Source organism: Phalangium opilio, unplaced genomic scaffold (assembly GCF_054372755.1).
Source record: "Phalangium opilio isolate 3A_F unplaced genomic scaffold, DU_Popi_V2 ptg000037l_1, whole genome shotgun sequence".
NCBI lineage: Eukaryota > Metazoa > Arthropoda > Arachnida > Opiliones > Phalangiidae > Phalangium > Phalangium opilio.
The window spans coordinates 5,758,042-5,772,443 of NW_028324160.1; the positions used below are offsets into that span (position 1 = coordinate 5,758,042).

Consider the following 14,402-nt stretch of genomic DNA (forward strand, 5'->3'; position numbering starts at 1 on the left):
ATATAAAATCAACTCGAGTAAGTTCAATCGAATGGAAATTGTAAAAGAAAATATGATCTGCGACATGCCTACCCAGTTTGATTAGAACAGTGATTAGAAGTACAATTTCAATATCTTTCAATCTAAGAACGTTACTGAACCTTTATCTAGCAGAAGTGACTTTGACGCTTCCACTCGTTTAACGGCACGCTTCCACTCGTTTAACGGCACGCTTCCACTCGTTTAACGGCACGCTTCCACTCGTTTATTAGTATAATTCTGCTCAGATAGAAGGCTTTTACACTATGTCGTATTTTACATGGTTGACTGTTTCTTTGTTTAAGGTTCACATCAATGTTTGGGATACCATATCCCAGTAACTAAATGTCGTAGGCCCATGTTTCTTGACATATTCCTATCCGTTTCATACATACCCCCCCGAAAAAACACAATAAATAATTTACAGGTGACTTATCAGAAATGGCCTGTATATATTTTCGGAGTAGAGATAGCTCTATCTTCAAGAGATGCATGTTTTTGATAAGTTTTCGTGCTGGAATTATAGGTGCATCTCCATTTGCTTGTCTCCCATACGACCGAATTCCCATTCGACCGAAACCGTCCCATTCGACCGAAAAATACCGCACTTTGGCGGATTTTGAATTCTGTCCAATGGGACTAAAATCTATGCTTAAAGGTAACTGTTTTTGTGGTTTATTTTCTAATAATTTTTAGTGAAATTAGTGTCTTCAGAATACAAAAAGTAAGACGAAATTATATTTTGCAACATTTATTTGTTACGCATAATACAAGTTAACGGCTACGCCATCGAGTAGAGATACAGCATTTTTAATTGCTTGATCATTTCGGTTTTTTTTCGAGTTTTCATATATTTTAACTAAATTTTTATACCTTTCATTTAATTTTAAGTACTTTTTATCAATGACAACTTCGCTCTTTCCAACATCAAGATTAATTTTATGATCGCGGTGATCAGAATATAAAGATTGAATTATTTCTACGAATCTAAAAAAGTGAGGTTTGTTGCTTAAGCGGGAGTTTAACTTGCAGTGGAATCCTTCCAAATGGTTGTTGGTACGGTACGCGTAATTTCTGAAATGGTTCCACATTTCTGGTGTATGAAGCGAACTTTCAAGCCATGTATTTACAAAATATTCCAAGAAAGTAGTAACGCTAGCGTTGCCGGTAGGGAAATCATTTTGAATTTCCAACCAAACCTCCGAATGTTCATAAACTGGAATCAAAGCGAAAGCCATTACACGTCGAATCATTTTACGCACAGAGATATCCGATTTATACAGCTCTGACAATCCTTTGGTATTTGCAGCTCTCCATATCGTTTGACAATAGTGAAATAAACATCCCTTTATCGTAGAACAATGAAATGGGCTTCTTAGGGACGAAATCATTGCTCCTTCGAAATCAATTTGGAAGGTGCTGGGGGAAAAACATATTCCGCGTTCAGTAGCCGCTTTTTGAATTAGGAGTAATAATCGTGAATAAATTGACGCTGCATGACCAGGAAGTAATGCGTAAATAACTGGCAGCATAGATCCTTTATAGGGGGCATGCACGATATAAAGTTGAGCGAACTGTTTTGGACAAGAGGCGTGAGTTCCATCCATGTAAACGCATGGCGCGTCGCACAATATCTTCAAGAAATCGTCGGTCGCAAATGCAACAATCCTATCGTCCATGCCGTCGTCTATAAGAAGAAAGTTTTCTGAACATTCGTACACTTTCGTCCAGTTGCCTTCCAGAACGATATCTCGTCTACTCTGCGGATTGACTGGATAATGTTTCGACGCTTCTCGGTACATAGCGGAACGAACGGATTTGTATTCAGGTAGAATTGCGTGAATTTGAAACTCGTCCAATCCTTCTGAAAGAGCTTGCCGCTTTACTTCTCCGAAGACTTCCGAATATACTTTTCGTATACGTTTCGCTGACTGATCAGCAGATACTTCAGACACCATCTTTGCTTTGGCTTTCAACTGCAACACCAATTGAGTATCTGGTCCATGACTTGGATGGGTTTCCGGAACTGTAGAAGTTATAATTCCTTCGACAGTGGTAATCTTAGGTTGCAATTTTGTTCCTACATACATAATAACAAGACTTATCCTTGACTTTGTTCAGATTGAATAAATAGCCGTTTTTAACATAAACAAATCCACCTCTATTTACAATTCGTTCCATTGTAGCCTGAAGAAATTTAATTTTAAAATGAACCCCGAAATTGATTTCCTTACTTAATATAGTACCTATAAAAAACAACATCAGCAATTTTTTTTTATTTTCAAACGCTGTCAACGATAAAAAATTTTATATATCGAAAAATTCGAAATTAATCTAAATTATTTATTGGATATGAATATACTGAAACGTCTACTATTAAAGGTACATTGCTTAAAATTTGAATCCGCGGGTCTAAACGATGCCTAGACCTAACCCAACCAAACCCAACCTAAACTAACCCACCCAACCAAACCCAACCCAACCTAACCTAACCTAACCTAACCCAACCTATCCTAACCAAACCTAACCTAACCTAACCCAACCAAACTCAACCTAACCCAACCCAACCTATCCTAACCAAACCCAACCTAACCTAACCTAACCCAACCCAGCCTACATTAACACGAATAGCAGAACAACAGAAATTAATTTTATAAAAATATTGTGAAAATGCAACGCAAAAATTTCAAACAATTTTTTTAAAGAGAATGAAATAACACTACTTCGATTTTAATATTCGAAAACCGCCATTCCGCTTCTTGCTTTTCTAATTTGGCGGTTTTCGGTCAAATTGGAATTCGGTCCATTGGGAATTCGGTTCTATGGGATAGTATCCTCCATTTAGTTGGTTTTCAACGGTTTTCTCCTTAAATTTTAAACAATTCAATGAAATCATAACTCACTGTGAATTTTACATCTAGGTTGTATCGAATATTTGAAACCGCATCGTTTTTCCATGAGCAGTCCATTAAACCTAAATTAAAATATTCGTTTCATATGGCAACCATTTAAGGAAAAGGATGTCGTCTTTTATTTGAATGAAGGACTTGTGATCTTTATCATCTACTTAATTGGGCACCTTATATCCTTGATGGTTATCTTGTGTGAAGTGATTGCGCAAATATGATTTTACAATGAGTTGAGTGAATCGGTTTTCACTTCTCGGCATTGAGTCAGGAGGTGTTGTTTACTTTGCGAGATGGAAACCAATTTAGGGAGAAACTCTACTTAACGCCATTAAACAACAAAATTTAGAATATACCATTTCAATATGCACTAGTAAATAGTCTGAAACTACGAACTTTCTCGTGACGTCACACCCTCTTATCTCTTACCTCGGTTTTGGCGACCATGTCGGAAGTCGTCAACTTAGGCCATTCATTTTAGCAGAAGTAGGATAAGGGACTAGAAGTATTCACGTAACCAAATTGGCCCTCTGGTAGCGATTTCTGAGTTTTCCCTCCTAAACGTGAGACGCTCGCGGTGGTAGGTGGTCTGAGATTCAAGCACCCTCGTCAGTGTTCCGCGGCTTTAACATGAGGGGAAGGAGATAGGAGATTTTTTGGAACTCGACAAATTTTTTTCTCTCTTGCGTAGGCGCGATGGAAGCGGCATAAAATCCTCAAATTTGTTCACTAGTGCCAGGATCTATTACCAATGATAGAGCTCTTCAGTTCTAGTCTCATCCTACTTCTGATTTTAGCTATTTTAGACTACCAATATTGACGCCACGTCAACGTAGCTCCTCCCTCTCAGTGCCACTCTATTCTGAGTATAATACAGCTGAGGTATCATTGTGGCCCATAACTCCCAAGTTGATTTTTATGAGGATTTTGCGGACGGTCCATCGCACACCATAACTCTGAAGCTTTTAATTAGTTTGTTTGGAATACGAGTGTGACGAGTTCCAAGGCGCGTGCAAGGTGCCTGGTGCAACGAGATAGAATATTCGCGAGGTAAAATTCGGCATACAGAATGATTAGTCAAGCTCATCTCGCAAAATCTGCAAAGAGTTGTTGAGAAAACGTGTACGCAATGATTCTTATAAGCTGTAGGCTTTCCTGATATAATAAAGGGTTTCGGCTTAGCGATAAATTGCCCTTAATAAATATATTTACTAGAGCATGAAGAAAGTAAATAATTGTTTTGAAACTAAAGAAAAAGTACAATTAAAGCGAAGTATATAATTTGATAATAATAATGCGTATCCACAATGTACCGTAATTACTTTTCTTCAGAAGTAGTTTACGTATTTCAAAACTAGGGAGGCTGATCTATAGACAGTGGCCAAATCCTTTTGCATTAAAAGTTATAAAAAGGAAATGATTTAAGGATTTCCATATCTAAAATATACCCTTTTCAAAAGGGTGACCCTAGTATCGTCTGCTTGTTATAGGGTTAAGAAGGAACATCCAGTATGTAGATTATAAGACGCTAGATGGAGCTTGAAAGTCCCAGTCCATCAAAGCTATTTTGTTCGAAGCCACACAGTAAAAAATAATGGTCTTAGATTAAACCCTTGAGGGTTTTTGCACTTTTGTCAGAAAACCAGTACCAAAGTGGTTTGTTTGGAAACCATAAAGGGATTTTTCAAAATTTCCCAGTTTGAAAACTCCGCTAAACCCCACGACTCCTTATTCAAACCCCAAGGGTTTTCATTCAAACCGCCGCCAGTTCTTATTCAAACCCCCGCGAGTTCTTATTCTAACCCCTGCGAGTTCTTATTCTAACCCCCGCGAGTTCTTATTCTAACCCCCGCGAGTTCTTATTCTAACCCCCGCGTGTCCCCCGCTTGTTCGTATTCTAGCCCTCCCACCGCCACGTGAGTAGTGATAGCCACTCAGATACGCATGGATCCAAGATGGCCGCCACCCCAAGATGGCCACCAGACCCCCCATCCACCAAACTCAAACCAAACTTCCCAGACAAGTCTGGACTAGCCCGAGCTCCTGCCTGTTAGTTTCAACCCCCATGACATCATCTTCTTAACTTAAACCAAAACTAAACCTATATTCAACCTTGGCGTCGTCCCCTACCGTCTAGTAATGGGCGTCAACCTTTCATATTGTAGGCATAAAGTTAATAAAGAAAAACAGCCAGATTTTAATACACCAGATATTTTACTTTTCATAAGATGCACAGATATGCGTAATAAATAAATACAAAATATATATTACAAAATAATCAACGATAAGCAAGGATAAACAAACATGTTTTAAAGAGTTCATTGTTCACGTTGACCCTGTATCGTTATTTGACTCGGAAGAGCGATCAGTGGACGGACGTCGGGGTTTATTTTCCAGCTGTTTTCTGCTTCGCCGCTCAATTTCGTAAAGAGTTAACAAAACGTTAACTATCAACCCGTAAACAAAAAAGAAAATGAGGCATAGCATATTGGGCGGGTTACAAAACCAAATGATATTTAAATAGCTAGTACGTGATTTATATGTAATATAATAGCAAGGAAAGCGATATTGTTGATTGGTTCCTACTTGGCTTATTAGGCGGGGTGTAAGTAAAGAGTTAAATTTCATTGGATAGGTTAATTAAGGCGGAGCTAAAAAATAAGCCTATAATTATAAGTCTGGAAAGAATATACAAATATGCAAATAAAGATTTTTAATAACAGATATTATACAATAACATTAAAACAAAATAACAAAAATATATAAACCTAAAATATTTACATAAAAAAACCCACCACCAATAAAAAATTACTAGACGCCGGTCGACCCAAACCCCCCACTGCCGCGTGACGTAGGGGTCAAAGTCTAGAAACAACATAAAAATGTGTCACATGTTAAAACCTAAATTAAAAACTCTAAAATATTTACCGCCGTTTCCACCGGTCTTAGCAATATAACCGGCGTAACGATCAATTGGGCGACTCTATTTCCCCGCCGGATAGTGTAGGCGGTGTCCCCGACGTTGGCAATGACCACTTTTAGGGGGCCTCGATAGTCGGCGTCTATTATTGTTAAGAAATATTATACTTTTGGGCCTTATAAAATAACTAATAAACATACCTATCGTCCCCTCGGCAACAAACAGCCCTTGGGCCGTTAAACTGCTACGGCCAACAATGCGGCCGTAGCTGTCCGCCGGCAGCATAACGCCTAACCCAGTCGACACAATTTTGATACCGTGAGGGTCAATTACGGTATCCACTGGACAATATAAGTCCAGTCCGGCCGACTGGGGAGTAGCATGACGGGGCGTAAGCGCTGCCGGATGGATTTTGATGACAGGCAGGCAGGGCAAACGAGGAGCGGTGGAAAAAGACATCTTAAAGTGGTTGGGACTGGTGTTTCAGAAACAGAAGTTAAACAACTGATAACTTTCATTTTGAAACACGTGGCTTATATACAAAATTACCGAGGTCAAATCTAATAGTGTCTAGCCAATACTTTCAAGATTCTTAAAATTCAATAAATAGCAAAAAGTTAATTAGATAAATAGGCATAAAATTACAAAATCTCTCCGAGGTCTAAGTTTTTTTTCGAATGCAAAAAAGTTGTCTAGGCGTGTTTTAAATAATTCAAACGAGATCGTGTTATATAAAAAAACCCTTTAGCGAAGGTTAAAAAGAAGTTACTTTGATAGATGCCTAAGGGGACAAATATTATTCGTATGCAAAAAGCTTGTTTGGGCGTGTTTCGAATAATTTACATAATTCTCACGAGATCGCTTTATATAAGAAAAACAAGTTATTAGTGAAGGTTAAAAGTAAATACTTTGGGAGGGACGGAAATTGTTTTTTAACATGATTTAAATCTAAATAAATGTGTATTAATATGAAACTAGAGAGGTTATTTTTTATATAGATAGATATACTGATGTCCTTTTTAATCTTTAGTATCAACTCCGCAATAAAAAAATGTATTTTAGGTTAAATTAAAAAATAGCGTATTAGACATAATTATATTTTTTTAAATCTCTTAATAAGAGTAGAATAAGGTTGTGTTATAAAAAAACCACGTCTGGGCCTGTATTCTAAAAAAATGGCCCTGTGATTTTGGTATAAAAGCTCGAGCATGGGCATTGGATTTTCACAATCAAACCAACAATGAACAAGTACCAAGAATCTCAATCTTTGTTCGACTCGCCACCAACGTCTCCGGGCAATCGTCAAGAAACCAGCAGCGGTAAACGCACTATTAACCAATTCCTCAAGCCCGACCCCGTGGAGATTCTCCTCGATACCGACGACGAGGACTTTGTCCAAGACGTGCTCCAGAAACACGTCGTCGGCGTTAACGGTATCGAGGGGTCGTACCGGCTGAGGAGCGACGGCCAGTACTTCGAGACAAAAGTCCCCCCGCGAAAGGGTGACTTCTACGTAGATATCAGTGTCTACAAATTTAAAGACATAAAGGACTCCCAAGCCGACAAGCTTTGGGAGTGCAGCCACAAGCGGCTGAAGCGAGTCGTTGACGCCAAAAGCCGGGACGGTGTCAAGCTCTTGAACGCATTCCACCGGTTGGTGGAGGACGTAAAGGATGACGCTCAGGCCACGCAGCAGCCGCCCAGCAAAGTAAGTATCTTATTAACAATAAATTTACAAACCAAATTTTTTTCTAATTTTTTTATTTCTGATAGAGATTCAAAAAATGAGTTCGAGCAGCAGCAGCGGGAGTGACTCGGAGGGTAGTGAGGGAGAGGAACACGCGCAGGTAAACCGGTACTACACAATTGAGCGGCAGATTGACAAAACGAGTCGCAAGTGGCATTGTAAACAAATCGATTTGCGTATAGCTTTTAAAAATTTGGATGACATTCCAACGCGAGATTTTTTTCGAATTTTTCGAAAAATTCTCGACGAAGTTATACGCAAATTAGTAACCGAGAACCCCGGGTATAATCGAGTTCGATTTGTTTTAAGCTCCCCCGGATTGACGACCCCTGTAAATATTAAATTTATAAAAATTGACAAATTCACCAGTAAGCGAATTATGCGCACAATCTAGTCGGGACTTTGTCTTTAATGGTGAAGATTTTCAGTTTGACATAATTTTTTTAAACCTCGATGCCAATATAGGGACATTGTACAAATCCATTAAAAATAGAACTTTGGTTAATTTGGATTATTTCGTTAAACAAAATAACCAATTTATTTATATGGAGAACAATGATAACCTCTGTTTTGCTCGGAGTTTAGTTCTGGGTAAAGAGTTGGCCGATCGCAATTTTTATCAACAAAATAAGCAAGGTCCGCCCTTTAACCGGAGCAATTTTGACAAACTGAGACGCAATAGTGCCCTTCAAGGTAATATTGCGAAAATCTTGCACCGAAAAGCCGGCGTCCCCGAAGGTTTCGTTACTCTAGAGGATATTCAAAAATTTCCAAATTATTTAGCTCCTCATTATCGGATTGTGATAGTTGATGCTGCGAATAATTTTACCATATTTTTCAAAGCACCCCGCGCTCCTAAATTTATCTATCTTTTAAAAATTGGCGACCATATCCACCCCGCGAAAACTTGGCACGGCATGATGGGGGGTTGTATCTATTGCGATTTATGCCTGAAATCTTTTTACAAATATAATTTGTTAAAAGAGCATAAATGCCCCGAGGATACAAAACCCTATATATGTTTTCGGTGTCAAGGAGAAGCTTTTCATTTAACCAAGGAGGACGTTTTAAAACGCTGCGACGAATGCCACCGCTACTTTTTCCCTGGCCTTTGCTACGAAACTCATTTACTTAATGGCACCTGCGCGAGTCAAAAACGATGTTTAGAATGCGGGCGGCTTATGGGTGACAATCACGACTTCAATCCCGAATGCTCTCAATGTAAAATAGTTCATCCGCCAGGCGAGCATTTTGTTATGCTTTTGGAAACCAAAATGAAAGCCTCGCGGTTTATTTATTACGACATTGAGACTATTCTTAGAAATAATATTCACGTCCCCATTTTACTAGTTTGCGACGTAGAGACTGAAGCTGGATTTGAAACTAAAATTTTTTACGGCACCAATTGCGTCGAGCAATTTTTAAATTATTTATTTAGCGTAGAGCAGGTAGTTTTGACTGGACAGAAGCGTAAAACGTAGCAACCGCGCTTTACTAACACTCAAGTCGTAGCTCATTACGCGAAAGCTTTCGATAACTTTTTAATTCTCAACGCTTTAGTCCATGGACACGTCACCCCTGCCGTTATTTTTGACGGTAGTAAAATTTTAATGATTCATCTCGAGGGACCTCAAATTAGATTCCTCGATAGCTTTAATTACATTAGTCAACCTCTGCGTAATTTCACCAGCATGTTTAGCCTCGGCGATGTGGCGAAAGGATTCTTTCCATTTGATTTTCATACCGAAGAAAATCTCAATTACATTGGAGTCATCCCTGAAGCTTCGTACTTTAACGTGGCTCAAATGAAAGCCAATGATTATCGGGATTTTCAAACGTGGTACGCGTCAATGGAAGGATCTATTTACAACATCAAAGAGGAGCTTATTAAATATTGCATTCAAGACGTCAAAATCCTAAGACAAGGCGTTGAAGCTTTTAGAAAAATTTACGTAGATCTAACAAAATTAGACCCCTTTTGCTTAAAAAATATTACTTTGGCGGGTGCTTTAACCACTATTTATCTTCACAATTACTATAAACCTTACAGCATGGGTATTGTTCCTTCTAACGGCTATAACGCAAAATTTAATCACAGTCAGATTAGCTTAAAATATCTCCCTTGGGTGGAGAAAACGGAAAATATAAAATTGCGAACGGCTTTAAGCTATGGGGGTGAATATCGGGTGGGTCGCTATTTAGTTGACGGCTATAGTGAAACTATACGATTCCACGGTTGCTACTTTCACGGATGTCCATGCCAAAAACTTAATGCCTACAATACCCAACTCAAAGCCAGCAACAGATTTCTGTACGAGCGGACTCTAGATAGAGAGCTGTTTATTAAAGAGAAGATGGTCGGGTATGAATATACCTCAATCTTTGAGTGTCAATTTGCTAAGCTTTTAAAAGAAAACGCCGAAGCAAAGGCTTTCTGCAAAAGTTTAACTTTTCGACCTCAAATATCAGCCCGTAGCGCTCTCTATGGGGGGGCGTACGGAAAATTTTGTTCTTAACTGCCACGTGCAAGGTGAGGAGAGAATTTTCTACAAGGATATTATTTCTTTGTATCCGAAAGTTTGTCGCGATTGTCCGTACCCTAGCGGCCACCCCATAATCTATAACAGAGATTTTGACAAATCGCCAGGGTGGTATTTTGGCGTTATGAGTTGTCGTCTGCTGGCCCCTCAAGATCTCCACATCCCCTTAATTCCCTTTCGCAGCGGTGGTAAATTAGCCTACGCCCTCTGTCGCACGTGTCTAGAATTGCGAGCGGAAATCTGCGATCACACTGTCAATGAACGGGCTTTCGAATCAGTCTGGCCAACGGTAGAAGTCTATGCCGCTATGGAACATGGTTATAAACTCCTCGATATATTCGAAGTTTACCATTATCCAAAAACGGAATATTTCTTCGCCCAGTACATGACTGATTTTATCGCCTTGAAAGTTAAAAATTCCGGATTTCCCGCTCACGCGCAAACGCCTCTGCAAAAAGAGGCGTATATCGCTGATATAAACAAGAATTAAAAGCTCTCGCTGACGGTGGCGGATATTCAATCAAATCCTTCCCTGCGTAATATCGCAAATATTAATTTAAATTCTCTTTGGGGTCGCATGGCATTAAATACGGGAAAGATTCGCAGCATCTTTATCAACAATTATTACGAATTGATACGATACGCGAGCGATTACACTCTGGAATTAGTCGACTTACGGCCAGTTACGGAGTCGATCGCTCTCTTATCGTACAAAGCCAAAAGCGATTACATTCTAGACTACAAACTGGGGTCTGCCATCGTGGGGAGCTTCGTTTCTTGCTACGGGCGACTCGAATTGAACAAGATGTTGCTTCAATTGGACCGCGCGGCTTTGTATTGTGACACCGACTCCATAATCTACCGCCATCTACCGGGAAAGTTTGACATTCCAACTGCCAATCATATTGGTTGCTGGGCGGACGAACTCGGCGGTGATTATATAACTTCCTTTTGTAGTACCGGTGCCAAAAGTTACTCGTTTCGCACTAGCAAAGGAAAAGAAGTCAAGAAAATTAAAGGGTTGACGTTAAATCGAGAAAATCTGGAAAAACTTGACTTTGAAACCTTTGAAAGTGTGGCGATGAATCCGGAAAAGGAAGTTACAGTCAATGTCCCTTTTAATTTTAAACGGGACAAATACAAGCTGCAGCTAGAGGCCGTTAAAATCACCAAAAGATTTCGCCAAACCTCGAATAAGAGATTGTTGAACGCCGATTTGACAACCAGTCGACCGTACGGTTTTAAAGAGTCAGCATCCGCTTCAACATCTCTTTCGCATGAATTACGAGGCTAGGCGAAGACATACTTTCGAGGGCTTGTGGGAATCTTGCGTTCCCATCGAAGCCCTGGCCAAAGACGGTTTCTATCTTGCAGATGTAGAAACACAGACGACGCGCTGCGCCTTTTGCGGCATTGCCCTGTACCAGTGGCGTTGCACGGACAGTCCATCGAGGGAACATCGCAAGCATCGTGCGCGATGGTTTCCAAAAAGCCGTGCAACAACAAACCACTGCGGCAAGGTTTTCCCGACTTCCCGACCAACGATGGCACGGATGTTTGCGACCATCTGGTTCAGACATGCCCAACCACCAACGAAGAGCGGTCGGGAACCGAAAAAGTGCGCGTGCGCATCCATCCGTCGTGTTTGCTACTGTAGTGCGTGTTTACATCCTACCACCCTCCGAGTCGCGCGTCAACTTTAACCTCCTCAACGCCCAACGCTTCCGCCAGCGTTGTCTGGAATTAGAAGAGAAACTTTTTAAAAAAACAATTACTTAATAGGGGAATTTTTTTTGGGTAAAAGGGTTTCGTTTATATTGTTTAAATATTTTCTAATTTGTGTTTATTAAGGGTCTTTGGGTTTTGGGTTAATTGTATTTTTGACTATATATATTATATATATATAAAAATGTTTATTAATCAAGATGAATCCAGCCGAGTCAGTCTCGCATTCTTTAAAGTTCCAAACACCCGCTCAGTTTCTAATCGTGGGGCCAACGCAAGCGGGGAAGAGTTTTCTTTTAAGTAACTTATTGCAAAATCATCAGCTTATGTTTGACCCACCGCATAAAAAGGTTATTTATTGCTACGCGGCCTGGCAGCCAAGCTACGAAAAATTGAAACAATTGATTCCGGGAATTCAATTTATTCAAGGATTGCCAACGGCTGATCCAGACTTTTGGGAAATGAATCGCGATTCCTACTTGATACTAGACGACTTAGCTAGCCAATTATTTAAGCAAACTCATATTGCCGATTTAGTGTGCGTGACGTCGCATCATTTAGGGTATACGGTCATTATTATTACTCAACAACTGTTTCCCAAGGGTAGCCAATCGCGGATAATTTCTCAAAACTCATCCTATTTTATAATAATGAAAAATCCTCGAGATGTCGCCTCTATTAGATATTTAGCCCAACAAATAAGTCCAGATAACCCGAAGCGTATTACAGAGGCGTACAGACTAGCCACTAGAGAAACCTATAGCTATTTGTTAATTGATTTAAAACAAGAAACTCCGGAAAATTTACGATTAAGGTCGCGTATTCTACCTCACGAATCGCCTATGTATGTGTATGTAGATTAAATTTAATTGTCATTTGAATAATGGCCCCACGCGTTAAACATCGATCAGGAAAACGCTCCCGACTCGTCGTAGCCCGTCCCTCGACAAAGTTTGCCAAATTTGTCCCTTATTTACAAAGTTTGCGTCAAACTAGCTGTAAACAACGGCGAACCCTCTTAAACAATAGTAGCACGCCCCAATTAAAGAGCATTCAGACAATTTGTAAGAATTTAAAGGGCGGGGGCATTTATTTGAGTAAAGACCGTAAGAAAAGGTTAGCAAAGTACAAGAAAATTATTAGACAACTCGGATCAAGTACCTTGTCGCAGAAAAGCAAAAAAAAGCTGTTGTTGCAGCAATCAGGTGGTTTTCTTACGACGTTGCTTGCAGCAATTTTGCCTTCAATTGTCCAAGCAATAGCTGCTAAACTATGTAACAAATGGTGCTAGTGCCGGCTAGCGCCGTAACTTCAACAGCTGCCCAAGAACACTCGGCCTTGGACCGAGAGATTGATGATATTTTAAAATCGCCAATGAATGCCTACGATAAATTATATAAATATTTAGACGCTTTTAAGAACTATTTAAGTATCGAAAAACAAATTCCTTTACCTAAATTTGAGGTCGTCAGTCCTACAATTGCAATGTCACCCACGCCGTCATTACCGGTCACCCCTAAAATGCCGCCGCGAAAAAAACAATTGTCATGGCCGAGCTATGCCACGTCATCACCGACAACAAGCACGTCGGGCAGTTCTTTTACTACGCCTAAACGAACCGAGCCTCGGCAAAAGGTTTTTAAAAGCGAAACGGCTGCGGGGACACCAACACGAGAAGATTTTTACCAACAATTTGGACCGACCTATGTTGGCGACCTGGTGAAACGGCAAGCCGAAGTTCTGGCAAATCGTTTGCAAAACACATTTTTACGCCAAAAAGGGAGCTAGAAGAAGGGGCTGTTGGTTATGCAAATCCCGACGACACTTTTCAAGAAGAAATCGCCGATGAACAAGAGAATCTAGAGGAGGAAAACGGGGACAATCTAACGGACTTGGAAAACCTGTTTGAGACGGCCTCCGCTAAACAAAAGAACAAGAAAAAACAGAAAAAACCTCGGAAAAAGAAAGACGAGCTTCAAAATCTCGGTCCAGTAGTTCCATCTAACGAACGAAGGGCTAAACACCATAAATGGCGTGATATTGATTAAATGTAATATTAAGACAAATAAAAAATTGTTTTATTGTGAACAATATCTGTGTACATGTTTTTTTAAATGTAAAGATAAATATAATAAGGCGACATAGTCGTTAAGTTTAAGGTTATTAGCGTAAATGGCGTCTAATATCGTCTTTCTAGCCACGCCCTCGCAACGGAGCGCTAGGTACAGACTACAATGCAGACCGCACAGTTGAAAAAATGGATGTTGAATTTGTTGTTTATTGTAAACAACTCGTTTCCCGTATCGTTTTAAATTAACTTTATAGTATCGCGGTGAATTTCCGTAAGTGCAAAACATTTCTACCGTGTCATTGTTAGAAAAGCACGCTATCCAATGTTCTCCAGCAGCTTCGTTATTGAATATAAAGCAAAATTTGGGCCTTTTAGGATGTGCTGGGAGTTTATCTACGGGGAAGCATCCTAAATAGTAGGGTCGCGTTCTTTTGTCGCAAGTTAAAAGAGCGTTTATTTGCGAAGTGTTCATAAT

The 14,402-nt window shown here is 39.8% G+C and overlaps 1 protein-coding gene across 1 annotated transcript; it reads right to left on the reverse strand.

Annotated features, from left to right (window-relative positions):
* Window positions 1-693: 693 nt before the first annotated feature.
* LOC149683485 (uncharacterized) lies at window positions 694-2,108 on the reverse strand. The gene is made up of 2 exons (XM_089871289.1): window positions 892-2,108; window positions 694-700 (listed from the first exon to the last, which is right to left on the reverse strand). Exons 1-2 carry the CDS (start codon window positions 2,106-2,108, stop codon window positions 694-696), a joined length of 1,224 nt encoding a protein of 407 aa, XP_089727415.1.
* Between the last annotated feature and the right edge of the window lie 12,294 nt (window positions 2,109-14,402).